This window comes from Gobius niger (assembly GCF_951799975.1).
Source record: "Gobius niger genome assembly, chromosome: 18".
NCBI classification, from domain to species: domain Eukaryota; kingdom Metazoa; phylum Chordata; class Actinopteri; order Gobiiformes; family Gobiidae; genus Gobius; species Gobius niger.
In genome coordinates, this window is record NC_136869.1 from 17,317,190 (window position 1) to 17,345,047 (window position 27,858).

Below are 27,858 nucleotides of genomic sequence, written 5' to 3' on the forward strand. Positions count from 1 at the left end.
TATTAAGCATTACAATGTGAACACGTGTCTTCCTTACTTGTCCAGCAAGGGTCGTGGTTGCCCATTTGGTTGCTGAATGTCTTTCTGCTGCCACATACTTTCTGACCCAATCGAGACGCAGAGGAAGCAGAGGTGTCCAATCAGAACGCCCCAAAGCGCAGTCTGGAACGCCTTATTTTAGAGACATGTGTTTCGGTTAAATGCATCCCTAAATTTGACCAGTCAGGAAATACTCCTGCGTTTGTGAATATTTCCTTCCTTTGTGAATATCAACGTTTGTCAGACACAATCATAGTACGTATATATATATATTTATTCTGACGACAGCAAAACATAACATGAAGATAAGGCGTATTTAACTGGCATTTTAGTGCCTGAAAGGACAATCTCTGGGTTTACGAGTCCCAAATGAGGTCGCCATTATAGGTGTGGCGGAACCATAAGCTTTTCGAAATTGAGTTAATTATCAACAATAAATTGGGCATCTACGTATAGAGCATTTTGTGATTGGATACAAAGCATTAGCATTTAAAGCTGATAATGTTTCGAGAGTTTTGCCACAGTTTTCCCTGCAAGCCGACTCACCTGTCTCGCTAAAAAAAAAAAGCCTAATAGCCTGCCTAAAGTAACGCAGTAGTTGAACAGGCTCGATCTGTATTTCTGCAGAGCATTGGGGATGATCCAACAGAGAGTCTAGCGGCAAAGCGCGGTGTGTCTGTCGGGAAGGTCCACATTTGCTCAGGCGGAATGCGGTAGGCGGGGCTGCTAGGCTAGTGTCAAACTTTGGGAATGACAGGAGTGCTGCAGGATTCGCAAAGAAGGGGAAGAGTCGCCCTTGTTGGTACTATCTGGATTACTTTAGCCTGTTTCTACTCCGCGTCTCTGGATTCACAAGGATTTCGCAGATAGTCGGGTGTTACCGGATTTCCCAGTCATGTCGGAGGACCTGAGCTCCCAACCCTGGTCCATCAACAAAGATGATTATGAGCTGCACGAGGTGATTGGTATGTGAACCCTAGCATGTTAGCTCGACCTACTTGTTACTCGACAGCATAAATACTCTCTGTTAGGTCGCACTTTTACTTGCGACGCTGCCGTATTAAACCTCGGTATGCCTGTCATGTAATGTTGAAACGGACGTCTTTGGTTTGAACTCGCTCATCCTTATTGTTTGTAAAAAACCTGACATCCCGGTCGGGCGGTGCTTTAGCGAAGAGTCTAAAAATGTCCCTGAGACCCATTCGTACCGACCGCTGGGGATGCGCCGAAGATGTAAAGAAGCCGAAGATGTAGCGTTACAGTGACAGGCTTGAACAGGGCATGTAATATATGCGTTTATTAAACTGATTTTCCTACATAAAGTTTTTGGTGCAGTGCATTCCTTGGAGACAAAACTGCCTGTTGTGTTGAGTTTTACTTTTGCCACCTCAAGGGACCTTCATTTTGCCTACTTCTAAATAGAATCGAAACTATTGTAACCAAATGAATCAGCTCTTCAACTGATCACCTCGTGCCCACTTATAGGAGCCTTAAAAATGTCTTGAGGGAAATTCAAGTGCAACAGAGCCCTTTGCGAAATGTGCAGGCTGTCTGTCTGTTATGCAGTTCAATTAAAGTTTAGCTTAACTCATTAATATAGGACTATGACTGGGTGCTGTGGTGGATTGATCACTGTGTTTTTCAGTGCAGTGACTCAGGACTCATGCATTTAACCTGTTTGAACAGTGTCACACTGAAAGACTTCACGTCTGACTGAGTTGACTGATCGGAGCAATGACAGCTCTTGTAAAGGTTTGGATGTCCCTGCTGTCACATAACTGGGTTACACTGAGTTGGAAAGATAAGAAGAATCAGAAGGCATGTTTTAAATGCATAGGCAAAGTATCGTCCTGTTGAAAGTTTTGGCTCTGGTTTATTTTACACAAATGCCACATGTTTCCTCTACAGGGAATCCGTGTGTTTACAAAGGGACCATTCTGCCAGCCCTAAACTGACCTTGTTGTATATTTTCCAAAGACCTGCATTTAACGTTTAACTTTTTTTCTCCATCTGGCTCCGCGCAGTTGCTTGGAAATTCAAATTGAGGGCACCCCCTCAAGATAACACCCTGCACTTTGGCACATGTACACAGAGATAAAGCCCCTCTTGTGTAGGAACCGGTTCTGTGGCATTTTCTTGTGCGAGTCAAATTGTCAACATAGTTTAGAACTGATCAGGCAATTTCACTAACTGTCAGAAAGAATAGGATTAAAGTTTCCGAAATACAATTTAATGTCATAGTTTTGGAAATTATTTTGTGCAGCTGCGCTAAATTCAAGGAGAATGATGTTCTCTCTAAATTTTCACAGATGCATTACTTTTTTGCATCGGTGCAAAAGGACTTGAATTTCAGCATAGAGAGTAGACTGATGAATGCTTTTCTTTTTTACAACTTTTTGGAAAATTTTGATAATTATTTGGAGGGTAACCAACAAAATCTTCACAAAATTACTGTGTTGTTCTGTGTCTCATCCAAACTCATCCAAAAATTGAACCAAAACAAAAACTGCACATACTTAAAATCAAAAGTATATAAAAATGTATTCTTCTTAGTATAGTAAATGTTATATGCTCAAAACTTTTATGAATGGGTCTGCGCTTCTGAATTCTTGTCACCGCTATGATTCTGTATCGAACTGCTACACAATAAATTAGGATGAGGTCAGAAAACATTTTGATCTCGCTGTATGGGCAGACAATGTGACTTTGGATTCCGAATAACCATACTATAATATTTTACGTTCACACAAGAGTTTTTGGGGAGATTTTCAGTGCAGTTGCTATTCTTGTGTGACATTTCTCCTTTTGGGCTTTCAATGATGTGTGGAATGTCATTGAGGAATGCCATTCAAAGGTAATAAAAGTGGAGTGATGTGGCTTTGAATTGACCTTTGATGGCGGGTCAAAGCTCCTGTCTCAGTCACGGCTGTAGGCCAGGATGAAGGACGTTCTCACAGTGCCCTGCTCCGTTAAGAGGCAAATTCATGGCCAAGCTAATCTGATAAGATATGATTGAGTGGTCTGTATGTACTTTTTATGGCTGAACTTGGGCAGGCCTCATTCTTGAGTGACCTTTCACAGCCTGTATAGAATTGTGCATGTTGAAGATATTAGCTTTATTGTCAATTCTACCATATGTAATATTGAAAGTTAAACATTTATAGCTAAATACAGCGCAACAAAGCAATATCCCATACTGTACATATTGTAAAATAGGGGGTAGGAGAGTGAGGGAAGGGGAGAGTTCAGCTTCCTGACAGTCTGGTGGGATGAAGCTGTCCTTCAGTCAGTAAACTCCAAAGTCTTCTCCTTGAGGCAGGACCGAAGAGGCAGTGTGAGGGTTCTTTTCTGTGTCTGTGTCCTTAAAATGCATATCTAAGTGCCTGTAGAATGAAGATAGATGGTGGTTGCTCTGTCTGCCTTGTTGAGCCCTGTCTAAGGCCCACAGTTGTTTGGGAAATAGCAGTAAATGCACATTTCACCGCCTGAGAGAAATTGTCTGATTCCACTGTTCATTGATACTTCAGATCACTCATCAGTCAAAGGCTTTGCGTGTTTTGAGGAAACATGCTTACAGACAACACTGGCTGCTTTTAAAGATCACTATTGTTTTGTCAATGTTTTCTCCCACACAAGTGGTCCAGCACTTTCACGCTCTCTGCAAACGGAGTGGAGGCTGTTCATGTCACCTATTATTTCAATGAAACTCCGATGACCCTCATGACCTAGTCCTCACCACAGTTCACAGCTGGATCAGCTCGATCTGATTTACACTAACCTAATATATTGATTGGATTTGGCTCTGCACCGAAAACAACTTAAATCTAGTTTTGTGCCTCTGATAAAGGTTATGTCACAGCGTAGCAACAGCATGACAACAGAAGCCAAATGAGAATCATGTCTACTTGGTTATTATTTGTTTTGACAGCAAATGAAAATTATTTAAGCGCATAACATCTACATAGATGATTTTCTATTGAAAAGAGGGTTCATAAAGTCATCACACCCCTCGATTTATTACTGTGTTTCTATTGATAAGACCTGCACCTGTCTGTATCAATGCGATGGATGGAATTTACCACAGAAGTCAACTTTTATAAATGCTTTCTCTAAAACCGCACAACTGCGATTGAGGAAAGGAATCTAGAATAGTGTGGTGTCTGAATACTTCTGGCCTTTGTAGCGATAGCGTAGCCGAGCTTGCAGGTTTGATTATGAAGCCTTTTAACACATTCAGTAACGGCATCAGCAGGTTTCGAAAAGCTCTTGTGAGAAGTAAAGATATGCTGGATAGATAAACAAAAATGTACTTTGATTTGAAACATTTCTTGCATATTTATCTCCCGGCTGATAAATAAGCTCTTGACAACTTCCGCCGTGCACATGGGCAGGGGGTTCAGTGGTGAACTTGTGAGCTTGTGAGCTCATGTCACAAGTGCAGTGTGTGACTTTTAAGTGACAGAAGTTGTGCAGTCACATAGCATACAGTCATAACATTGATACATCGGTTGTAATGGGGTGTACTCAGATAAAAATAGTTACCCAATAGACTAGTATTACTTACCAACATTTGATATAATCTGAAGTAAAATACAAAACCACAAGCTGTAGCTGAGGACAGTGCATCAGGCTTAGGTTAACTACTGGCTCCATGTGATCTTTGGCCTCAACTTACTGCAAACCCAACACAGTCTTTCTCCCCTTTCTGTCCCTGTGCACTCATGCTCTCCAGCCGTGTGTTTGTTTGCACAGAACAATTTACACTGGGCTGTGCATGGGCTCCCGGCTCCCAGAGGTGCGGCCTGCTCTGTGTGAGATTGGAGGTGGTGGTGGCAGTGGCTGAAGGATTATTTACAAAGGGAGGGTTGGGGTGGGGGTGGTATTCTTGGAAAGTGGGGACTGGTGGTCCTCCTGGCGCTCAGCGAAACCATTTGACAAGAGGCTGCAAATAATCACTCTTGGAAGTAGATCGCAATAAGGAAATTGACCGTCTCTAATTATTTAGGCGATAAGCCTCCTGCAAACTCCAAATAGTTTTAGAAAAAGAGAAGAACCACAGCCTCCAACGCTTTCAAAGATCTGGTTATTGTCGGGTGGCATTTTTGTTGTTGTTTTAACTGTCAAGGAAATTACAAGGAAATGGCAGTTTTGTGATTTATCAGTGAGAACAGCTAATCCCCAACTTTCTCTTGTATTTATAACTTCATGCCTCTGTTCTCATTGCCTTGAGTCATTATAACTACCCTGATTAAGAACAGTTAAATATGCCCTGGTCGCGTCCTTTGGGAAAGCTTCATTTTTAATTAAAATCAGAAGCCCAGTTGTAATAATGTGCGACTGCTTTCAGGAGCCACTTCATATAGTCCTGCACATCACAAAAAAATACTCCCAACAATGAGCACTTTTGTTAATATTTTGGCAAAGCTACGATCAGGGCATGAGTGGTTAGGAAAAGCTTGCAACACATTGGATCTGTTTGCTGGTCACTAAAAGCAGTAGCATGATGTAGCAGTGCTCTGGTGTGTGTGTGTGTGGTCAGGCAGTGAAATGATCTCACACTATGAAGGAATAACAGGCAGACCTCTCCTGGGGCGGTTTTTACAAGCTCGGACTCGGCATGTCGCACAATATTGAAAATGAAGATTAGCCCAGTGCTGTATTAAAGATTTAATCAGATTGTAATCTTTTGTTTGCTTGTACGTCAAATAGTGTTCAGGCGAGGATAAACTCGCTGAGATTTGTGCCGCTCACTGTGTTGCTGGAAAGGCTATCCGATAAGTTCAGAGAGTGGACACTGGGGAAACGGCTCAACTTTTCCATCATTCTCATTGGCTGATTAGTCACGCCAGAGGTAAAACAAGGTCCAGAGAAAATATAAGCCTCATGAGCAGTCATTCTTTCTTTACATACAATAGTATGATCGAAAAAACAGGAAATGTCTTTTAATGTAGCCCTGATTGTGAATAGGATAATACAGAGTAAGCTATTATTCATTCAGGAATGTTCTATCATAGAAAAGGTTGATCAAAAAGTAGTCATCTGAACTGGATATGGCTGCACAGTGTGCCGTCACATGATTGTTTCTGCAATATTAGTTGATGCAATATATGGCAAGAGGCTACAATAATATCACCCAGGTGAACGGATGGTAACTTTAAAATGCACGAAAGTTCTGTTTTACTCAAAAATGTTTACCTCTTGGGGTAATACAAGTGTTAATGGGATGATTGGGGGGGTCTTTCAGCTCCCCCTGGTGTTTCTGGCTAGAAAACCACAATTGCAACTTTCCTGCCTTCGGGTCAGAGCCACCAATACACACTAATGAAATCACGAAGAAGAAGCTAACAGGCTAAAGGGCTAAGCTAGCTGCGGGCTAGCACCACGTAAACTGTATTTACAGCCAAGTTTGAGTGAAAAAATATATCTCCATTGTGTAATTGGATGGAACAATATCCCTCTCTCCTTTGTCTTTTCTGTCAGCGTAGTATTTACTCTCACGGACAATCAATGGGTAAAAAAACACAACATGCTACGACACCTGCAGTGGCACTTATGGCCTCTAGGAGCATGAGTTACAGAGTTCTGCTTTAAAAACCTTCCCTATGATAGACAAACGCTTATTGCACCAATTGGTTCTTTCTGTGTTGTTGTTTCTGATTTGTCTTATACAACGTAATAGTAAAAAAAAAAAAAAAAAAAAAAAGATATTTGAATGTGTTTTTCCCATTTGTTTCAGGTAGTGGGGCCACGGCGGTGGTCCAGGCCGCCTACTGCACACCCCGGAAAGAGAAAGTGGCCATAAAACGAATCAACCTGGAGAAGTGCCAAACTAGCATGGATGAACTCCTGGTAAGGCACACCCGTAGGTACTAACTAACTAAGCTGATTGTTGCCTTTAGTGCGATCAAAGGCCGGTTCAGTCCCTGGTTAAAGCTAGTCTTACCTCTGTTTTTCATTAGCGCTGTTTCCCTGCCCTCCTCCAATCATCCTCGTCACTTCAAACACTATCCTGTTTGTTCTTCCAAAGAGTGTCCACTTACTGCCAGGAAACTATTAAGACCACCACTGGGACATCGTTTAAAGGCCGTATTGTATCCTGATACCCACAATGCAATTTTGTTCCGCACATCATTTTACGGCGTGACGCAAGGTTTACAGTACAGTTCACCTCAAGAGGGGAAAGAATGTAATAAATCTCTCCAGGGAGGGCATTGTTTTGTTGCTGCGATGTGGCTGTGTGTACAACAAACTAATGTGTACAACAAAATCTTTCTTTTATTTGGTATAAATGTACCTAAAATCCCACTGCCCGGCCGACCCACAACGACGGCAAACTTCAAATGGCAAATGTTTAGTGGCACTTTAGGTAATTGCCATCACATTATTTTTATTAATGTTTGTCCTGTGTTGTACTGTATGGTTCAAAGTGAGTGAAATGGTTTGGTTTTCAAGATGATTTTCCATTAATACATTAAGAATTTGAGTTGCAGGCAAGTTGCCGTCACATACCTGTTACTGCAGGGAAGGGGAAGGATGTTTTTTTTTGTTCAACACCGCTCAGAGACATAAAGCGCGGTAGCAATCCATGTCCAAGAACACAACGACGGTTTGGCAAGCTTTTCCATAACAAAGGCCAGTGCCAAAATGGTCTGACCAGGTATAAGTTTTGGGGCCGACCTCTGGTTGTTGCCAAAGCGTGCTTGCCCGTGTCTGATGTGACGTGAACAGACTGCTGGCCTCACCATTGACACGCTGGTCATGCGGATTTAGTATTTCACAACATCATACCGCTGTTCTAAAAGGGGATTTTGCCCGATATTAGCATTGAGCCACTGTTTTGCAACTCATGCTGGTGTTAGCATAACATTTGCAAGTTGCTTACCTTCGAGGCTTGTGTTATTTATTTATTTATTTTTTCTGTTTTCTCAGCCTTTGCACCTCTGAATGATTCCATAAGTCCCATAGAAGACAGCATTTGCCCACATTTGTTCTCATCGTGGCTTACAAAACTTTAATGACGATATGTACAGCGTGCTCATCTGTGCGGGCGCCACCCACAACGACTGCGGGTGTGTGTGGTGGAAACAGAAATGTATGCGGGGTAGAGTCGATACGTGCACGTAACGTAGATCGTGGCATGTGCGGTCGAGCCGTGCTATATAGAACAGGCTAGGGCCCGACTAGTGCTGGGTACTACCTCTTAACCCCCACCTGAACGGAGAACGTTTTCTTTACTCAAATCTAAAAGCTTCTTGAAAAAAAAATCAAAATAGCAACAAAAAAAATAGACGAAAACGTGACAAAAACGCAACAGAAAAAGCGATGAAAATGTGGGAAGAATGTGACACAAAGGCGAAGGTAAAAGCTCCATTTTAGATGAGTTTCTGGGTTAATGGGTTAATTTTTCTTGTGATACCAGTACTTTAACGATAGCTGGTTTTCGATACCGATACCTGAATGATATAACTAAAGTATTTGTCATATAGAACCATAAACGGAACAATAACGTTAATTTAATACATTAGATACTATTTCTTTCTCAAGTAACGTCCTTTAATGCAGTCCCAGGACTCGCGCTTTTGTCTTTTCGTACCTTTTCCGATCCCACACTGGTATCTGTTAATGGTACCCAGCCCTAGGCCTGACCTGTTTATAGTTTCTGTGATCAGATGAGATCTGGCATTGTCAAGGCATTGTAAGGTAAGACTGCGCAAAAGTGTGCACCGCGATACATCTCCATAGTGTAATCTTATACTCTGTCCAGGGAAAGATTCTAGCTACACACGATTGGCTCAGGGGTCCGGTCACATGGCTTTCCCCGAGCTCGGATTTCCTGCCTGTGGTTTCCCCGTAATTCCACAGCCTGCTGGGGGCCCACACGAGCGGCGAGGAAGTATTAAATTGAACCCAGGCGGAGAACGCATGTTAAAAAAAAAAAAAAAAGTGGGCCCACGCGTTGTAAAGGAACTCCAAGGTTGGGGATGAGTTCTGTAAAAACTTCAGCACTGGACAGATCTCAGGCATCATTCATCATTCATGTGTCTGTGGTTCGCGCGCGTTATTCCTGGCACAGTGGTTTGACAGGCAGGAGGTTCTGAGTACTTCGAGTGTTAACGACTCACTTTAAATATCGCGGATGGATTTCATGGAGTTCATTAGAGGAGTTGTTTACCAGTGGTCATTTTATATTCTAATTGTTATTTTGTTTTTATTTTTCAAATGGCTAATCTTTAGTCCGCGTTGGTTGGCTGCTCTTGATCTTGATAAAACTTTCAGAGGACCAGTATCATGACAAGGAAGTTCATTTTGACAACGTTTTCATGTTTTTTTGTTGTTGTTCAAAATTAACAAAGCAGCCGACTTGATGTGTTTGCCAAAGAATTTGAACAATGTGGGGTAGATCTTTTAAGACTCAATTTAATTTGTTTAGTTTTCATGTATTTTTGTTATATTTAGTTTTTGTCAACCAACAATATTTGGTGTTTGGTAGTTTTAGGTTAGATTAAGTGAAAATACTATTTATGAAGAAAGCTAGTTATTATAAAGGCTATGACAATAAGTCTTTACTCTGCAAGAATGGTAGTTTTTATTCTGTCATGATTTTTTTGTAGCAGACAGTTGCGAGGCGAACTATTCCCTATAATCAACTGTAACTTCCCTTGTAGACCAAAACATTTACAAGTGAAGCATAGAACTTCTCTTACTGGAAAGGACTGGCAACAATACTTCAGTAAAACATATCGTGTGCTTCAAGTGGGTCTGTTTTTAGATTTTAGGAACTTTAGTTTCCATTGATTGCGATGCCGCAGCTGCTTCTGTTCCCCTCAGTTGTGTGTTGCGTCGACAGATTGGGTCACAGTGCATGAGGCTCTGAGTAACACAGACTGATGTAACATTGTTTCTATAGTGGCCTCTCTGTCCTTCTGTGGCACCACTTTGTGACAATAGAGTATTTATACTTTATACTCAGTGTCAAGGTCCTCAAATGGCCACTGATCAAGACATGGATTTCACAAACCATTTCCTGGGAGCTCTTGTGGATCCTCCCCCCCTTTTTTTTTTTTTGGAGTAGCATGCAGCTTCACAATACACAACTCGCTTATGCTTCTTGTAAGTGTAATTGTTGGATTTAGATTTGCGGTGATGCTATAATTACAGTTTTATTAAATTACAAGTTGAATAAATATATAGTTGATGACGTTTTGTCATTGCCTTAATTTGTAATGATCTCATTCTTGTAACAATGTGAACCACAAATTGCCCATTAAGTGGTTGTTCTGATGTGTGGTCGCCTGGGCCACAGGGTCGAGGTGATCTGTCTCAAAGAGTCTCTCTGAAGCCACTTAGAGACATTCATTGTTGTCTCTGTGCCCACTAATAAGAGGGTGCCACGTCTACGCCACAAGATGATGAGGCTGATTCGTTATAAGAGCTATACGACAGTAACTGTGCTGTGATGGTTCTTGTGTCATAAAGTGCAGATCTGCACTACTGTGTACACTCAAACATACTGTACCTGCACTGGTCCAGTGAGATTTCACTGTCTGGGTCTCCTTTATTATGACTCCTGTCTAATAGTGTCATGATGTGACCCACCTCTTGCTGTGGCTGTGTCTCTGGACAAACCCTCGCACTGTAGGCCTAAATCTGCTGAGTGTGCTGCTGCAGAGACGTGCTGATGTACAATGTGTGAGTGAAGCATCACACCCTGATTGCTTACTGTGTGATCCTTGAACATTATTTATTGATTTTTGTTGTTGTTAACAAAGGCTCAATTTGGTGTGGAGTATTTCACTGCTAAGCAAATGGCTAATGTGCTTCCTGCAACTACTGAACAGCTGAAGTTGTGATTTCGGATTTGACAGTGTGAACTGACAACTGAACTCCCAGAGATCAAGTATAATAAACACTTTGTATTGATTTCTGCTTACTCATTTTTCTTGAGGGTGAGTTTCGAAACTCTTATGAATAGATGTATGTTTACAGTAATGTTTAGTGTTCTGTATTAACCGAGAGGGTAAAGAGGTACTTTAAATAAACCTCACATTAATCAGATGTGATCTGTGGGTTCATTCAGTTTAGCTGCAGGTTTACCAACAAAAGCAACACTTGTGTGAGTGTTTGGCTCACTCCCTCCTCTTTGGGGTTTCTTACTTTAGTCAAGCAAGCATGTCTTGTCCTCAGATGACTGGGATTGGTGCTGAAGTGATGGATTAGACCAGTGTGCCAGCATTACCTCAGCTCCCCTGCTCTCCAGGCAGCTCACATATTCACTCATTCACACAAAGAGGAAGCTTTACAGATTTATTAGACACTTTCTTGACCCAGTCTATTTTTCCCACAGTGTGTTTGTGTGAGTTCAGTTTTATTCACCCTTTTAAGTGTGGCTTATTGTTCCACTCTTCTTATTTCCATTTTATCTGGGATTTTTTGAAGTACCTGGACTGGTTTGTCTGAGTTGAAAACGTCTCACTCTCTTCTCAGAGGCTCTGTCTGTGAGAAGAAGCAAAATGTCTTCATCTCAACCCACCCAGTCCAGTCGGTTATTTACTATCGTATGTTTAAAAGTTAGTGTGTGTCAGACTGGGAGCTCTGATTAGCTCTTATTCTTTGTTTTCTTCCACAGAAAGAGATCCAGGCCATGAGCCAGTGCCACCATCCCAACATTGTGTCTTATTACACCTCATTTGTGGTCAAGGACGAGCTGTGGCTGGTCATGAAGCTGCTCAGTGGTGGTAAGGTTTCACTCATCTTCACAGATAGTAACTAATGTGTATTTCTAAGTTAAAGAAGCCTGTTGTGTTATGGGTGGTATTAAGGGGGCAGTTGTGTGTGAGGCAGGGCTACTTGAAGCTGTGATTGTGGGGAATGTGACAGCGCTGATCCCATTGTGTCCTGTGTTACTGCTGCTCTTTCCGGGTTAAAGTCAGCGCAGCAGTTAATAACATGCCGAGGTAATAACAGGCCACTGGCATGGCATCCATGTTACTGTGCAGCAATTACCCAGTCACAACGGCCATGAAACGGTCCAATTCATGTAAGAAATACATGGCACTATATCCAACAGACCATTCAATTTATTGCTACTTTCTCCTGTTATGATAATGGAACTTAAAGCTCTATGAAACACATTCGATATCACAGAGAAATAAAGATGTGTTGTCGACAAATCTCGTCTAAACCTCATATTATCTCGGATGCTTCATTATCCAAACAGAGACACAGTTACCCCCCTCTCGCGCTCCAGCCCCTTGTGTACACAGGGCACTGTTCTGATTAGTGCCCAGGTGGTACGCCCCACTCCCCTGATGCCCTCCAGTCTGAGCTGCTCGGCAGGCGCCTTGCAGCTGTGGCTGGGGCACTGTGCCCGCCAAGCCACGCTGTGGCAAACGATCAGTTTCACAGCAGGGGAACGCTGAACTTACCATGGACTCTTGCATCCCCCTCATCCCTGTTAACCAGAGGCCTTAGATGTTGAGTTTTATTGTGCCAGTAATTAAATGATGGCCCTGGCGGTGCTTGCCATGGAGACGGGACTCAAATGAGTCTGGGTTTATAGGGCACAGCAGCACATCCACAGCAAGGCCACTCTGCATGTCTGCTGAGCTGATGGAGCGGAACAAACCCTTCAGTCCGTCCTTGTGTGTGTTTAGTTCGACAACTGTTTGTCCAAGAACTACATACCTATATCACTAATTTGCCCCTTAAACAACAACCAGCAGCGATCACCTGTTTCTGAAAATGGCATCTCCATTTACAAATTGTGAGAAAGTTCAAAGATGAAATATCAGAGGGTGGATTTTTACCTCACATGTAAACTCAAGGCCAAACCTGCACAGCCGTAGGTAAACTGTTGACACAAAGATTTTCAGGAAATTCCAGTTCTGGCTGTGGCCTTTGAACACCTGTTTAATTAGAGCCGAGTATAATCTGTGAATGAGTGAACTCACATTGAACAGGGAATGGCACTACCCTAATGGGACAGTGCTGTACGTGAGTCATACCAAAGCAAGAACAGGAATGTCTCCCATGAGATTCATACTGAGCTGGTAGGAAATTACTGAACAACTGTTACACTTCTCAATGAAAGCAATAAATTCGGCTGCGTCAGATGTGCAATAAACTTGATATCTACGGTAATAAGGCTTAGTGACAAGGGGTATAAGTCGACGCTGATCTCGTGTTGGAAAAATAACTAAATAAATAGAGTTATTGTGATTCAGGAAAAAGGACAATCTAGACCTTTTTAAATAAACCTCAGCTTAAATGAAATCCTGACTTTCACCTTTCACACCAGCAACATTTAACACAAAAATCTCTCATGTTCCAAACTTCAAACCAGATGATGTCACTGCCACAGAACCTGCTGTAGACCTGATGATTTAAAAGCCCCATGACAGAGCTTAAACAAAGCTTAGATTGCAATTGCAATACAATTTTGACGAATTGCTTAGACTTTCTCTTCCTCCAACTCTATGCTCCTGACATTCCCCACAGACAGCCCCCCCCCCTCCCTCCCTTTCACTGTAAGATGTCTACGAGGCTGAAAGGTGCTTCGAGGATGGTCCGGAGTGAAGTGCTGACTTTTACACCTTCAAAGTTTTTGCCCCAAATCCTGTGAGATTTGGTTAATCCTGCATGAAACGCAAATGATGACTGGACCCTTTTCCCACTCTTTGCATGCTTTACTACGCACATACTTCAGCTTAATATATGCTTTGTGATTTATAAGAACCCCTCCAGGGCTTGAGTTAAACTGGGCCAACAGGTGAGAGCACACACTCCCATGCAAATCTTCAAGTTCCTCTTTTTTAAGTTTCTTTACTGCTGGCCGTTTATAGTAACTGTTTATCTGACGTATAGCAGAAGACAAATCCGCGAATGACACAACTACCTTTTTTCCTCAAAGACTATTTAGGTAAGTCGGGGGAAATCACAAACGCAGCCAAACTATCGAGCTGTCAACAGTCCTTGTTCGTTTTCAAATCAACGGTTCTTGTCTCCGCGGTTGTAGTTTCATTAAGGACAACACCTTCTCCCATTCCTCCGCCTTCCCTCTTGTCGCCTGTCACTGCGTGTCTCTTCTTGCCCTCACTGCGGTCATCCACACAAACGGGCAACTAACAGTGATGCACGTACGTGACAAAGAAAAAAACCAAGAAGAGCGTCGTCCACCTTCACTAGCAGTATCTCACTCCTGCACACGCTGAGGCAGATTACCCTGTCCGTTCCCTGAATCAGTGGCACTATTCCTCACTGCTGCTGCTGCTGAGTCACCTTTTCGGAACGCGCTGTGTCACTGGGAAAGAAACCCATTGACCCCGTCCAGAGGTGGGAAATATACATCGTGGAGCATTAACATATGAGAGAAGACTGACATATGAACTAATAAACATTTCTTTCGAGTGAATATGGGCCACGTTTTGCTTTTATCACGTTTTATTTGCACTCGTCTTCCCACTCGGCAATTACAATATCTTCCCTCAGGTGGGCTGTCAGCGAACGTGACATCCTCGAGTGGATGAATATCTCGCAGGTTTCTACGGCAATCCATTCCAGTCGGAGAAATTCATTATGGACAAAGGCGGTGGTTAATGAATCGGCCACTTCCAGCCTTTGTTTTGGAAAAGTCAAAGGAGAAAAAGCGCAGACAGCACAACACTGCTCGTCTGGCAATTGCCTCTTTATCTTTTTGTCTTCATTCACCGCCGGCGCCCAGGTTTCTTTCTTACAGAATGCAAATACACATTTTCAGAGACTCTTTTAGGTTTCCAACGTCAACTCAGCCCAAGACAAACTCACACTGAGGGCTGATCAATCCCACAGTGTTGATCTATCAATAACAATCCATTGCTCATTTGGAGATTGATACTTGGACATGATACAAATGTGTACAATAAAAGATGAGGTGGCTTTGTACTTTTGTATTGCTTTCCTCGAAGACAAAATTTTATAATCCTCAAATTGAATCAGTGTGAGCGGGTTTGCAAAACATGCCCATAGCAAGAACACTGACAAACAAACATAAAGCCAATGGAGTGGGGATTGGTGATTATTCTCCCCATGCGAGTGTTGTTGTTTTGCCTTGGTCAGATTTAAAGGTCAGTACTAATATTTATGGTTATGAGACTACTGTCATATCCATTTTCCCATCAAATGTCAGTCTCGGGTCGAGCTACAGGGTTCTTGGAGCATCTGCAATCTAATTTGTCCAAACTGTATAAGATTAAACACAAATGATCTGAGTGAATGTCTGCCAATGCCCCAGGAAGTATTTGTTTTCATAAATAAGATTCACTTTTGAGAAGAAAAGGATGCCGTCTGGCCTGAGGTGACTTTCTCAGAGAAGCAGGGACTTGTTTTATCAGTCGGGGCCAGAAGCAAGAACAAAGGGCCAAGAAAATGGAGCCAAACCTTCTAATGATCAAGCCAGATGATAATAAATACTGCTTTAGAAATGGATTGTATTTTTCTCATTGTTCTTGTTTTTTGATTTTCAGGCTCGGTGCTGGATGTGATCAAGCATATCATCTCACGGGGGGAGCACAAGACGGGTGTCCTGGATGAGGCCAGCATAGCCACAGTGTTGAAGGACGTGCTGGAGGGGCTGGAGTACCTGCACAAGAACGGACAGATCCATAGGTAACGATGAGAAAACTTTCCTCAAACTAGAGTAGTGGATCATCATGTGGATCTGCACCTTCTCCATTGTACTAGTTTATACAAGCTGACGTTTTGAAAGTACATTTTAGTTGTTGGCTATCCAAAACACCTTGTAGCCTCTAAAGTCCACTCCAGAGGCATTTGTGGAATTAAACCAAGCCTCATAAGTGGACTAATGCTCGCCGATAATCCGTAACGGGTCCTGCTCAATATGTATTAGAGGAATGTGTCAATGGCAGATTTGACGTGCCACAGGAAATGTGATCCTGAAAGCTCCCCTTTAAGCTAGTTCAGGTCCAGGCTAAGTCGCTCTACTCCAGCCGTTACAATGAACCCACTCTGTCACCACAGAAGGCTTTGCTCCGACCTCTGACGACTCCGGCATCTTGCACTCATTGTTGCCTTTTCCTGCTTTTACCCTGATACAGACTAGCAACATGACTGAGGAACGCATAGATACAGAGACTTCGGAGTTAAATACCATGAAGATAGAGGTGCCTTTAAGAGCTTGTGTTATGCTAAGTGACCTTTTAGGAGCTTTTAACCTTTTATGCACAACAGTTTTCCCTCTGAAAGGGTTTAGTTGCTTTGTTTCATATGAGCTTAATTTTATATATTTAGTCCTGTTTTCTCTTCACTCTCATATAGTGCATTTTAAAAGCGGTGCTTTTCCTGGTGGTAATAATGTCAGAGACCTCATTATCACTATCTTGCACTGCGTCCTCACTCCTCTGCCAGTGTCGCCGCATTGTGCTTGAGCCATCAATTGCTCCGAGAGGCACCGCGCTGAGGCCACTGCGATTAAATGGTATTTTAAAACAGTACTTGCTCTGCTGTTTTATTAATGCAGTTGACAAAAAACGGCCTGTGTTCAATGAGAAAGATGAGGAAGAAGAGGAAGAGGGACTTGCCTGCACAGGCATCGTGCATGAATGTTCTTTCATCAGGCAAAACGTAAAACAAATATAAGTTCAGATGCCCCAAACAGAGAGTTAGTTGCCTGTAGTGTTCTCTGGAGCCGGTCACAGAGGAGAAAGAAAGAAGGAAGGTGCAGAGACAAACAGGTGTGCGCACAAACACACGATGGATGCAACACTCTGCACAGAGACAGTCAGATGTGCGCGATAGGTCCTGCAGACAAAAGACGGTGCAGGCCATTTAACTGCCTCTGTCCTGGCAGTGAACACTGAATGATCAAAATACCAAGGTTAAAAAGTCCATAGCATTTTAAAAAGGCTAAATACAGCATGCTATCATACTTTTAATATAGAGATGATCAAAGTTCAGAGTTCATTCAGCTGATACACCCTCATTTCAGCTGTAATTCACTATTGAAACATGCTGAGAGTGGAGAAGCCCTTGATCTCGGCCCATTGGTGTGGACGCGACCATGCGACTGTGCATGTTCTCCCCGTGTAAGCCGGGTCATATGAGCAGGAGCCTCAGGACAGCGGTGTTGGAGAGAATCAAGCGGAAAAAAGGCTAAAGGGAGAGAACCGTCACATGATTTGCTCCATCCAGAGAAGGACAACCGAGAAGCAATTAGAGTCTGTGCGTCCCGGGCCGTTGGTTTAACCGGAGACATTTACCACCAGAGGGTAAAGTGCCCCCCCCTACTCTTTCACATCAGCCTGAGGAGTCGCCCCTTTTAGCTGTGTCACTTGTGCTCTAATTTGAGACTCAGGTGAGACGCTCTGTGCACGTAAAGTTGTTATTTTCTGCAGACACAAAATCCTATCTAGTTTCTAGACTACTGCAATACTTTTTTTTTACGATGTGACATTTTATTGTTGTATCCCAGGGAGCAGTGCGTGGCAAATCATTCCTTGTGCAGTCGAGTAATTGCAGAGGCTAACGACTCCCTTTGAGAGCTGCAAATAAAGATATAGAAATGACAATAAAAGAATTTGCTCTGTAACCTGCTGTTTGAGAGCTGCTTCGGAATGGAAGCTTATTTGTTCAGCGCTTTTCACATGACACAAGTCGCCCAAAGCGCTTCACATAGAGGGATTTGTACTTGATTCACTCCACACGGTGGTGTTTAGTTATGAATGTGGCTCCACAGTTTTCCCTGGGTTATCGAAACCAGGACCTTCTTGCTGTAAAGCATGCTAACCACTGCACCACCATAGTTAATGGGAATGTGTTTCTCATATAACTAAGGGAGAGCGTTCATGGCTAAAAGTTCATCATGATTTGGTTACTATTTTAAATTCATCTCAATCCATGATGTGTCGCTAGAATCTCTATGTTGAGGTAACTAGGCCAATCTGCTTCTTCCAAGAGGACACATTTCACTGTGATTGGCTCAATCTGCCTGTCACTCACTCACAACATGATGGAGACAGATCAATAGAAGGAGTGAGCGGGGAAACTCCATAATCACATACAGGACCCACCAAAAGTATGGAATCGCTTTTTTGTATTTGCATTTCTTGTTATTTTTTAACACTATTAACATTGAATGACTCTCAGTGAAGACATTAAACTGTGAATGAACACATGGGATTATGTAGGAAGCAATGTTTTTGTATTTTATTTAAACATTTTAAAAATTGGAATTTTGTCAATGATCTTCATAAGGCAGCTATCTGGAATGGTCATCAACAGACAGGCATCAACAAGTGAAAACAATTCCTAGTGACTATATCATGAAGCCCATTGAGAAAATGTCAAAAGTGTGCAAAGCAGAAATGAAAACAAAAGGCTACATAAGCTATTTTCAACTTTTTTTTTACTTTAAAGCAGTACGAAGTAACTCATGCCCCTAGAGGCCATAAGCACCACTGCAGGTGTCGTAGCATGTTGCATTTTTTTACTCATTAATTGTCTGTGAGAGTAAATACTACACTAACAGAAAAGACAAAGGGAGAGAAATAAAAGAAAACCAATACATTAAAAAAGCATTTCCAAACTTTTGATGGGGGCTGTACATATGACGATCTCTCCAAATTAGCGCTACATACAGCCTTGTGTGTAGTGGCTGTTCTGGCACCAGAATGTGATGTCATTGGAAGTGACCCAGAGGAGCCGCGAGAGCAGAGGGATAAATCTCCCTGACATTTTCATACCAGGAAGGTCCCACCTGACCCCCCCGCACCCTCTTCGCCACTATTTCAGTTGGCCATAAATAATGTCAATCACAGTCACCATCACACTCTTGCTCCACTCTTTGGGGTTGTTTTGTTTAATATCTATGTCCTTTGACTGTTGTTAAGACTATTCACTGATTTGAGGCAAGATGACTTTTTACTGCAGAAGTTGAATCTGAGTAAGTGTTCGCTGCTGCTACAGTTTTTCTTTGAACCTGGCTGGTGCATTGTGTCACCACCTCCTCCTCCTTCCTCTTTCTGCTCTCCAGCGAATGTTAATGACTGTCTGCAGCCTTTTCTCAGAGCTTTGCCATCCGCTGCAGTGAACCACATCTTCAGCAGCTGGAGGAGCTGAGCAGGAGCCTCTCTGGATTACATATTTGATCTTTTTATATAAATGAACTCACACTGAATTCTTAACTCAAACAGTATTTTGTTTACATTTGTGAACTTGTAAATCACCCTTTTTTGGCTCTAGTTGGGCAGTTGGCACTACCATGACCTGCAGTTACAATAGAGCGACTGTAAACTGACAGTGGGACACTCCTGACATTTTGTCTTGGGGCTCTCCTGTTTTAAAACTGCTAACGGCACCTGTCAAGTCACCTTTCACCCTCGCACCACTGTATTCTGATACTAGTTTTCAACACTAAAACACATAAAAGCTTTAGCATACAGCAGACTGGTCCTCCGTTTGCTACAGTGATTTAGTGTTTCCCGGTCAGACCTTTGGTATGAAGTTATTACCATCCCTTCAAAGAATGGCATTAGCCACATACCTCCTCCTGTAGCTCACTGACACGCCTGACACTTGTCACAGTATGACATGATTGGTATTGTGCTTTTCTTATTGTGCAGGCACTCATTGCATTCACAATAGTTTCAATTTGAAGTATGGCATATGCGAACTGGCTTGGTTTGATGTCAGATTGTGTTTTTGCTTTAAGGAGTTAATCACAGGTAACAATCGAGCTCATTGATCAGACATGTCAGCAAATGCAGTTTGAATATGCAAATATTATGCAGTGTTCAATGTTCACTGTTTATGCAGTAAACAGACCTCGGCTGTAAATGGGATGTTTTGTTGAAGGTGTGTCATATCTCATCTCCAAACACAAGCTATTTTTACATTCATTCAGACTAATTTGGTTGCTAGAATAATCTGTCTGGACAGTTATGGCTGCAAGCTTTTACAACAATGCCCCCTTCTGGTCAAATGGGGAAAGTGCATACGACTTGATCTGCTCCGTTTATCTGCGGTTAGAGCTGCAGAAAGCCAAATGTCTTGTGAGTGGAGTGTTTGGCACAGGGGCGATAGTGTTCATTGAGATTCTGTCACTGTTGGTGCCTCTTTCAGAAGCCAGTTCCAGCCAGACGACCTAATGACACTGCTATCATCCTCACGTCAGTTTATTCACCCTTTGTCTGACCTTTTCGACGTCTAGGCGGTTGCTATGACAACTGTGTCGATACTGAGGTGGCAGTATTCGCTTTGAGAGTCAAACTGTGCAGGACTGAGACCTTGCCTGTGAGAGGAACTAATCAATTAGCTGTGCATTTATAACATCCTAAAGAGTTTGTTTATTTACATGAAAGCTTAATTTGTACCGTTTTGGCAGCTTGGTGGCGCAGGGGTTTGCGCTTGTGCTTCATCGCAAGAAGGTCCAGTGTTCGATTCTCACCTGGACGAGGCCTTTGTGGAGTTTGCATGTTCTCCCAATGTCTCTGGGTACTCCAGTTTTCCCACTACTAAAAATATCTACAATAGGTTCCCATCTAGTTTCAGGACTTCACTGAAAAATATATTCCTAATCTCAGTGACTAGATGCAAATTGGTAATTTTATGCTCACTATTGCCACCTCAGGTGACAATTGTTACTTTGGACCCAAAGTAACATCTTTTTGAGTGACAGTGCAGGATTTTAGAGGCAGTTGTGGTGAATAGGTCTTGGCTCATTCTACACATTAGGACATGGCTTGAACATGTTGGGGGAGGAAGATACTTAATTTTAACATTTTAAACTCCGTATAGTTCCTTTAAGTAAAGGTCAAATAAAATAACATTTGTGTACTATATTTTCTAGAGACCTGAAGGCTGGGAATATTCTTCTCGGAGATGATGGATCAGTGCAAATAGCAGGTATTTATGTCTCATGATGTCATGTACTTCATTTATAATCCAGTCAGACGTGCTTCCTAAAAATGTCCCAAGTGTGCATTTCTCACTGCCTCCTCCTGGTCTTTCTTTGCAGACTTCGGAGTCAGTGCGTTTCTAGCCGCAGGTGGTGACATGACTAGAAATAAAACGCGTAAGACGTTTGTGGGGACGCCATGTTGGATGGCGCCGGAAGTCATGGAGCAGGTCAGTGTTCTTTGAAGCAAACACAATGGGAATGTTACACTTGCTACAGATAATAGACACCTTTTCATACGAGGATTGGTCAAGTTATTTAGCCAAATGAATAACTATTACCTGCTTGGTTGCCTTATCACCTCAATTATACCCAGGCAATAATCTACAAACAATACTCTATATTTTGTGAACTTTGTAACATTGTGTTCTCCGTATACTGAGAGTAATGTGTGTTTCTCCAGGTGAAGGGCTATGATTTTAAAGCTGATATCTGGAGCTTTGGCATCACGGCCATCGAACTGGCCACAGGAGCTGCACCTTATCACAAATACCCTCCAATGAAGGTGAGCAGAGGCCTCCCACATGGCCTTATACTGTATATAAACTGGACAAACACATGCACTCCTGGGGAAAAGTCGAGCTGATTGAAATCCGGTTGTAGGTCTTGATGCTGACGCTGCAGAACGACCCTCCGTATTTGGAGACTGGAATCACCGACAAAGAGATGGTAAAGAAATACGGGAAAACCTTCAGGAAAATGATCTCCATGTGTCTACAAAAAGACCCAGAGAAAAGGTCTGTTTGATGCTATGCCTCAGTCTGTGTTTCATTTTGATGTTGCCGTTATTCACTTTTATCGCTTCTCTCATTCAGGCCAACATCGTCAGAGTTATTGAAGCATAAATTCTTCCAGAAAGCAAAGGTAGGTTAGTTGAGCCCCTTCTCCCAGACAAATGGCTACTCGCTGTTGATCACCCAACACGGAGTGGTCACTCGACTAAACACTGCAGTAGTGCTGTTTTTACCAGCCAGAGCTGTTTCTAATAATGGCAGGGTGAGCAGTTTAGCACTAGCCTTGGGCAACCTGCAGCTCAGTGCTCACTCAGCATATCTCACTGAGAAATACAACCTCCGACAGGACCCTGGTTAGTGCTTCATGCTTGCAGCAGAGGGCAGCAACACACACATCTTTGTCTGCTTGTACTCTCTTGTAAAGGCAGGGTTATTTTATCTTTTGGAAAATGATTGACTTTTTCATCTTCTATTTTACAGACTCACGAATTTTTACATGAGAGATTACTACAAAAGGCACCCACAATAACGGAGAGGTCGAAAAGGGTAAACGCCGTACATTTATATTTCCAAAATAGTTCAAATCCACTAAAACGGGAGAATAACAGGGATTACGTTTTGTGTTTTCCAGGTGCGGCGAGTGCCAGGCTCGAGTGGCCGACTTCATAAAACGGAGGACGGTGAATGGGAGTGGAGTGACGACGAGCTCGACGAAGAAAGCGAAGAAGGCAAAGCCGCGGTTGCTGCTCTGAGGGTGAGAAACTGCCCGTGTTATATATCTGACTCTGTAGATTATCCATAGATGGTATTAACCTCCCAGTACCACGTCATAGTCCTGTCTTTAATTCAGTGTTGTTGTTATATTGTGTAGTGGCATGTCTGTCCATTGTCTCTCCACTCAGTCTCTCTGTGTCTATGTTCTGTCCATTGACCAAAGGAGCAGCAGGTGAAGCCTGTTAGCGCCACCAAGCGACAAGTGCGCTTCTGCCTCCCACTCGAGCTGCCTACGTCCAGGGTTGTTCAAATGTCTGCACAATGCACATGGCATCCCCTAACAAGGAAGGGCTCTCCCCGTCATTCTTGGTCTCAATTAGGCAATATGTAAGGTGACAATATAAATCATAATTCTGTAGACGTACCTTGCATCACCTTCGAGTGATTTGTAAAACATCACGATTGAAGACAAATGATTTTGAATCTTGAAACGGTCCCCATCTGTGACAGCGATCATTAGAAATCCAAAATCCCCTCTCAAAAAGGGGAGACGACTTCCTGGAAGCCATGTGCATTTTTTCCCCCCCTTTTATTCAAAATCAATACATTACTGACCAAATTGGTGTGAAATAATCCAGAGCAAGTTACTTATCAACCATGAAAGACTTTCTTATAATTACTAATGCTATCAATGGAAAAAAAAAATCTCTGATTCTTGAATCTGCTTTGCCCTTTTGTGACGAACTGGCGCGACGATTGTGTCAGTCTGTCTCCTTTAAGTTGTGCCGATAAATAATCCTTCATGCTTTTGACTTTTTTCTTGCTAATTATATCTGTTTTTATTCTTTTTCTTTCTTCCTCTCGGCTTATTCAAATTTAATTAATAAAAAATCCATTCCCTCGTTTACACCTCAATGCTAAGATAGAATCCAATCATTTTCCACCAATCACACGACACACCTTTAGCGCACTCAAAATAGGCTTTGTCATGTTAGGTTGTCAATTTTAGTATGCAATGTACTTCATATTTGCACTGGGCATAGTTTTATGTCAGTTGCACCCTCTTACCAATCTGCTCCTTTTATCTGGGCTTCAAACTGGAAAGGAGGGTGCTCATGTAGGCGTTAAGTAATCCCTGTGAGACAGTAAACGAGTATGCTCCCCCCGCCAAAATCCGTGTGTTTTCTGTGTGTTCTTTGCATCCAAAAAAACTGTGTGTTGTCAATCCCTTTTTTCCAAAAATGTGATTAAATCTTTGCTAATGGCTCCCGTTCATTCCACAGTCACCTCGCGTGAAGGATAGCCCTGAGAATTCAGAGGTGCGTGTCAAAAATAGTACCAGTCATTTCTCCTCTGTCTTTGTTCTTGCTCATTTGAGATGTGTTGCGTCAGATTTTCCAGACTCCCGACCCTTTAAGTAGTCATCTCCAGCCCCCTCCGGCTCAACTACCTCAGGCCCATCAGCCGGGTGCACCGCTCAGCCCCCCGCCCAGCGCCCCCGCTGCTGCCCAGACGCCCGCCTCTCCTCCTGCTGCTGTCCCCACACAGGTCTGCTCCACACTGCTCATGCTCCGTGTAATGAGAGAAGGGGAGATGTTTCCAACTTCACACTTTTACCCCACACACTGCTCTGCTTCACGATAGAAACACATTTGGGGTGTGTAGTCTCAGATTGTCTCAGGTTTAACTTTATTTGTCCTGTGACTAGAGCAACCCCAGAGAAACCCATAGAAGCAGCCACACAACAACATATATACAGTAGTGGAGCCCATTCATAAATGAGAAGAGTACAGAGACTTTATTTTCAAGCAGATCTCCACAACCGGATTGAGACGTTTGTTTGTGAGAGTTCAAAGGAAAGTATAAATAAATTCTTTGACACGCGATTGAGAGTAGATTCAGTTCCGAGTTCATTATTTCAGCAATATTTGAGAGAAGAGTGAAAAACTGCTTAACGAATATATGATACAATAATCGCACGCATTTCAGAACATGTTTGTAGAGGCCTGAATACAAGATTAGCAGTTTTATACATAAAAAGAACCAATGCAGACCGGAGTTGCATTACCCGAATAACTGCAATCGTAGCAATTCAATACATTCGATTCGATTGTGATTCATTTTGTAGCCACAGTATTTAATATTTGTTTATCCTTTGATCACTTGACAGGCTCCTGCCGCCCCCGTCGATGTCAACGCCTCCATTAGTTTGGTGTTAAGGTTAAGGTAAAGTTGCAATCAAATCGATGCAAAACTCAACATCTTTTACATTTTAAATCCTCGTTTTCTTGTTTCTTGTCATTAGAAATTCAAAGAAGGAGCTGAACGATATCCGCTTTGAGTTTATGCCAGGAAGAGGTTAGTCGAACTCTTTCTTTACAAAATGGTCAATGCTTGTCATGTCAGTTTGATGAATACCCCTGGGTTTTGTTTTGGTGCACGCTAAGCAACTATGGGCAGTTAGTAACAGTTTATGTTGCAGGGTCACGGACTTTCCTTGAAAATAGTCCCATTTTGAAAATGCCTGTCACCCATAGCTCAAGTGTTTGTCCCTTCACAGACACAGCAGACGGAGTGTCGCAGGAGCTGGTGTCTGCAGGCCTCGTGGACGGGAGGGACTTAGTTATAGGTTAGTCGTGCCCCGTATTTTTGGAGCATTACATATTTGTATTTGTAATAGTGTGTTTTGTCATACATAAACTGACCCCTTTTCTGTCTTTGAAGTATTAACAAAAGTAACTAAACATTGTTGCTGTTTCTCTCAGTTGCCGCAAACTTGCAGAAAATAGTGGATGAGCCTCCACTTGATAAGAATGTCACTTTTAGACTGGTAAGTTTGGATGTATTAAAATTCAAAATATGAATGAAACGATGTTCAGGTGCAGCTAATAGATAGTGGTTAAGGCTGCTGCTTATGGCACATCGCTCACTCTTCACCCTTAGCTGCTCCTGTCAAGCCTACAGGCCAAACTATCCTTTAGAAATGAGCTTAAAGTGATAGTCTGTAAGTTTAAATGTTTTATGAATTTAATAGATTGGCATCCAATTTGATGCAACATAAGTAATTCTAAATAATTGTAATTCTAAGTAATTCTAATTTCCTCCCTTTGATGATTTCAGCAACTAATCAGAATCCCCGGAATATCACTTTAAAGCAGTACTTAGTAACTTGTTTACCTTTAATAAATCCTTTCCGTAGTCCCTCTGGGGGTAATACAAGTGTTAAGTGGTGTCTCTGGTCAGAAAACCACAATTGCAACTTCGCTGCCACCGGGTCGGAGTCACCAATACACACTAATGGAATCACGAAGATGAAGCTAACAGGCTAAAGGGCCAAGCTAACTGCAGGCTAGCGCCCTTAAACAGTATTTACAGTCAAGTTTGAGTGAAAAATAATATCTCCTTTGTGTAATTCTCTCCCTTTGTCTTTTCTGTTTATTCTCACAGACAATTAACTGAGTATGAGTAATGCTATGACACCTGCAGTGGCACTTAAAGTTACTTAGTACTGCTTTAATGGATTTTTTTTTCTCTCTCTCTCTCTCTCTCTCTCTCTCTCATTAGGCGTCAGGGGTCGAAGAATCTGATTTCCCGGATGACATCAAACTGATGGGCTTTGCTCAGCTGAAAATTACTTAATTACATTATTTTACTTGGGACAGTACCTTCACAAAAATGTGAAAATATGAAAAAAAAAATTGAAATGCTTTTTTTTTTCTTTTGATGGCTGTAAAGAAACCACTACTGCCAAAGAAAAGACCGTTTGTCGCCCATAGGATTCCAGCGCTACATTGACATTGAGCAGCTCCAGCATCAACAAACATCGTACAGAGTCTCTCCAAAAGTTTACAGTGAAAACGTAGAAGGATGCAACTCTCTCCGCCATCCACATTCAGTGGTTTCCCTTAAAAATGTACTTTCTTGTCTAATATGTGATGAATTTGCACAATCTTTGAACATGAGAAGAGTAACAATGCCTTACATCCAACAGAACTACTGAACGCACGCTGTTTGCCATACGAGCTTTGTGTCGTCTGAAACGTGAGCGGGTTTCAGTGAAGTTTTTGCCAGTAGCTGAAGCCGTGTGTGTGCGCGTGCGTGTGTGTGTGTCGTCAGTGGGTTAGAGTCGAGATTCATTCAGCATTAGTTTCTCTTGAAAAGAACTTAAGTGCATTTTGTTTATGTGAAACAGTGAGTAGTTTAACCGCTGGTCTGTAAATATGGACACCTGGCTTTGATTTGTTTTTATACTTTGGTGTTTCACTCTTGGCCTTTTTTCTTTCCTGCCGTAAGATGTCTCATTTTGTGGGTTGTGTGAGCGAAGTGACCACACTGCAAATATCAAACCTTTTTATTCATTTAATTTATTTAGTTTTGCCTTTAAAAAAAAACAGACTGGAGCTGCAGCTTATATAGGAGGTGGGCAAACTCCTTTTAATTCAGATCACTCACGTGGTCTATTGAAATTTTTGAAAATGTGTCCACAATAGTTCTCAATGACAACAAACTTGCATCTGAAGCTCCTTTTACACTGATTTTAAGCAACTATAACAAAGATTTTATTATATTTAGTGATTGTATGGGAAAGGCACACGTTGCATTTATTTTTTATTTAGTTGTTGCATATTTGACACACTTCAATGAATGTGCATCTCGCCGTTTGCACACAAATCAATGGGCATCTTTTTAACGTGCTCCCATGATGTAAAATGCCAGCACCTTTTACTCTCAAGAGCCCCTCCTCCCGATGCCATATGTTAAAAAAAAAAAAGGGCAAATGCAGAGAGACGTCTAGGATGTAAAAATGTTATGCTCGCCTTAAAACAAACATGACCAAGTGTATTTTTCTCAGTGTCTTTGGACGAGGCTAGTCAGTGCAGTATTCAGTGCCATTCTCCTGGTGTGTGGGCAGAGTGACCGTCATACGTGTGTGCGTGCATTCGTGTGTGTAAAGCGAGTCTTGGGTTTTAGCAGAGTTATTGTTAAACTTCTCAATTCGTTTCAACTGCAGCAGCTTTTTAGTTTGACAAAAGTGTAGCAACTGAACATGACCGGCAGAAGACTTTGTTGTTAGGTAATGCAATAATTCATCATCGAGGCTGTAAGATATCTTCAGTTTGTTTTTCATTCTTTCATTGATTGTGTTTTGATCGCTCTGGAGTTCAAAGCATGTTTCTCGGATTACTTTAAAATCAATAAAGAATGACCATATCATTCAGCATTTTTTGTGTTTTGATTTGTGATAAAACATTGTCCCCATTGGGAGGAAAAAAAGTCAAATATTTAACACAAAAGTTATAATTCTGTCTCAGACAAATGTTGGTCCAATGACACATTTATCGAGGTGCTTTTGGTAAAGTGGGACACTCTTGAAATGGTAATTTTTGTATTCAAAACAATATTATTATAGCAGCTACATTGATG

General features: G+C 42.1%; 1 protein-coding gene across 2 annotated transcripts; it reads left to right on the forward strand.

Annotated features, from left to right (window-relative positions):
• Window positions 1-433: 433 nt before the first annotated feature.
• oxsr1b (oxidative stress responsive kinase 1b) lies at window positions 434-27,648 on the forward strand. Of its 2 annotated transcripts, XM_079576152.1 has the most exons (19): window positions 434-1,004; window positions 6,776-6,888; window positions 11,666-11,774; window positions 15,540-15,681; window positions 20,879-20,934; window positions 21,047-21,156; window positions 21,390-21,491; window positions 21,590-21,723; window positions 21,802-21,850; window positions 22,201-22,266; window positions 22,352-22,474; window positions 22,658-22,735; window positions 23,718-23,753; window positions 23,827-23,982; window positions 24,605-24,660; window positions 24,740-24,792; window positions 24,995-25,063; window positions 25,200-25,264; window positions 25,999-27,648. In XM_079576152.1, the coding sequence occupies exons 1-19, from the start codon at window positions 935-937 to the stop codon at window positions 26,071-26,073; spliced, it is 1,662 nt and encodes a 553-aa protein (XP_079432278.1). In that variant the 5' UTR covers window positions 434-934; the 3' UTR covers window positions 26,074-27,648. The 2 variants fall into 2 exon arrangements, with proteins under 2 accessions (XP_079432278.1, XP_079432279.1); XM_079576153.1 differs by lacking the exon at window positions 22,658-22,735 and having other exon boundaries at window positions 437-1,004.
• Window positions 27,649-27,858: the final 210 nt, after the last annotated feature.

Coding starts and splice junctions, on each gene's coding strand:
- oxsr1b (XM_079576152.1), top strand. CDS start 935: ATGTCGGAGGACCTGAGCTCCCAACCCTGGTCCATCAACAAAGATGAT. Junction 11,775..15,539: donor CATGAAGCTGCTCAGTGGTG/GTAAGGTTTCAC, acceptor TTTGATTTTCAG/GCTCGGTGCTGGATGTGATC. Junction 23,983..24,604: donor CTGCTGCTGTCCCCACACAG/GTCTGCTCCACA, acceptor ATCACTTGACAG/GCTCCTGCCGCCCCCGTCGA.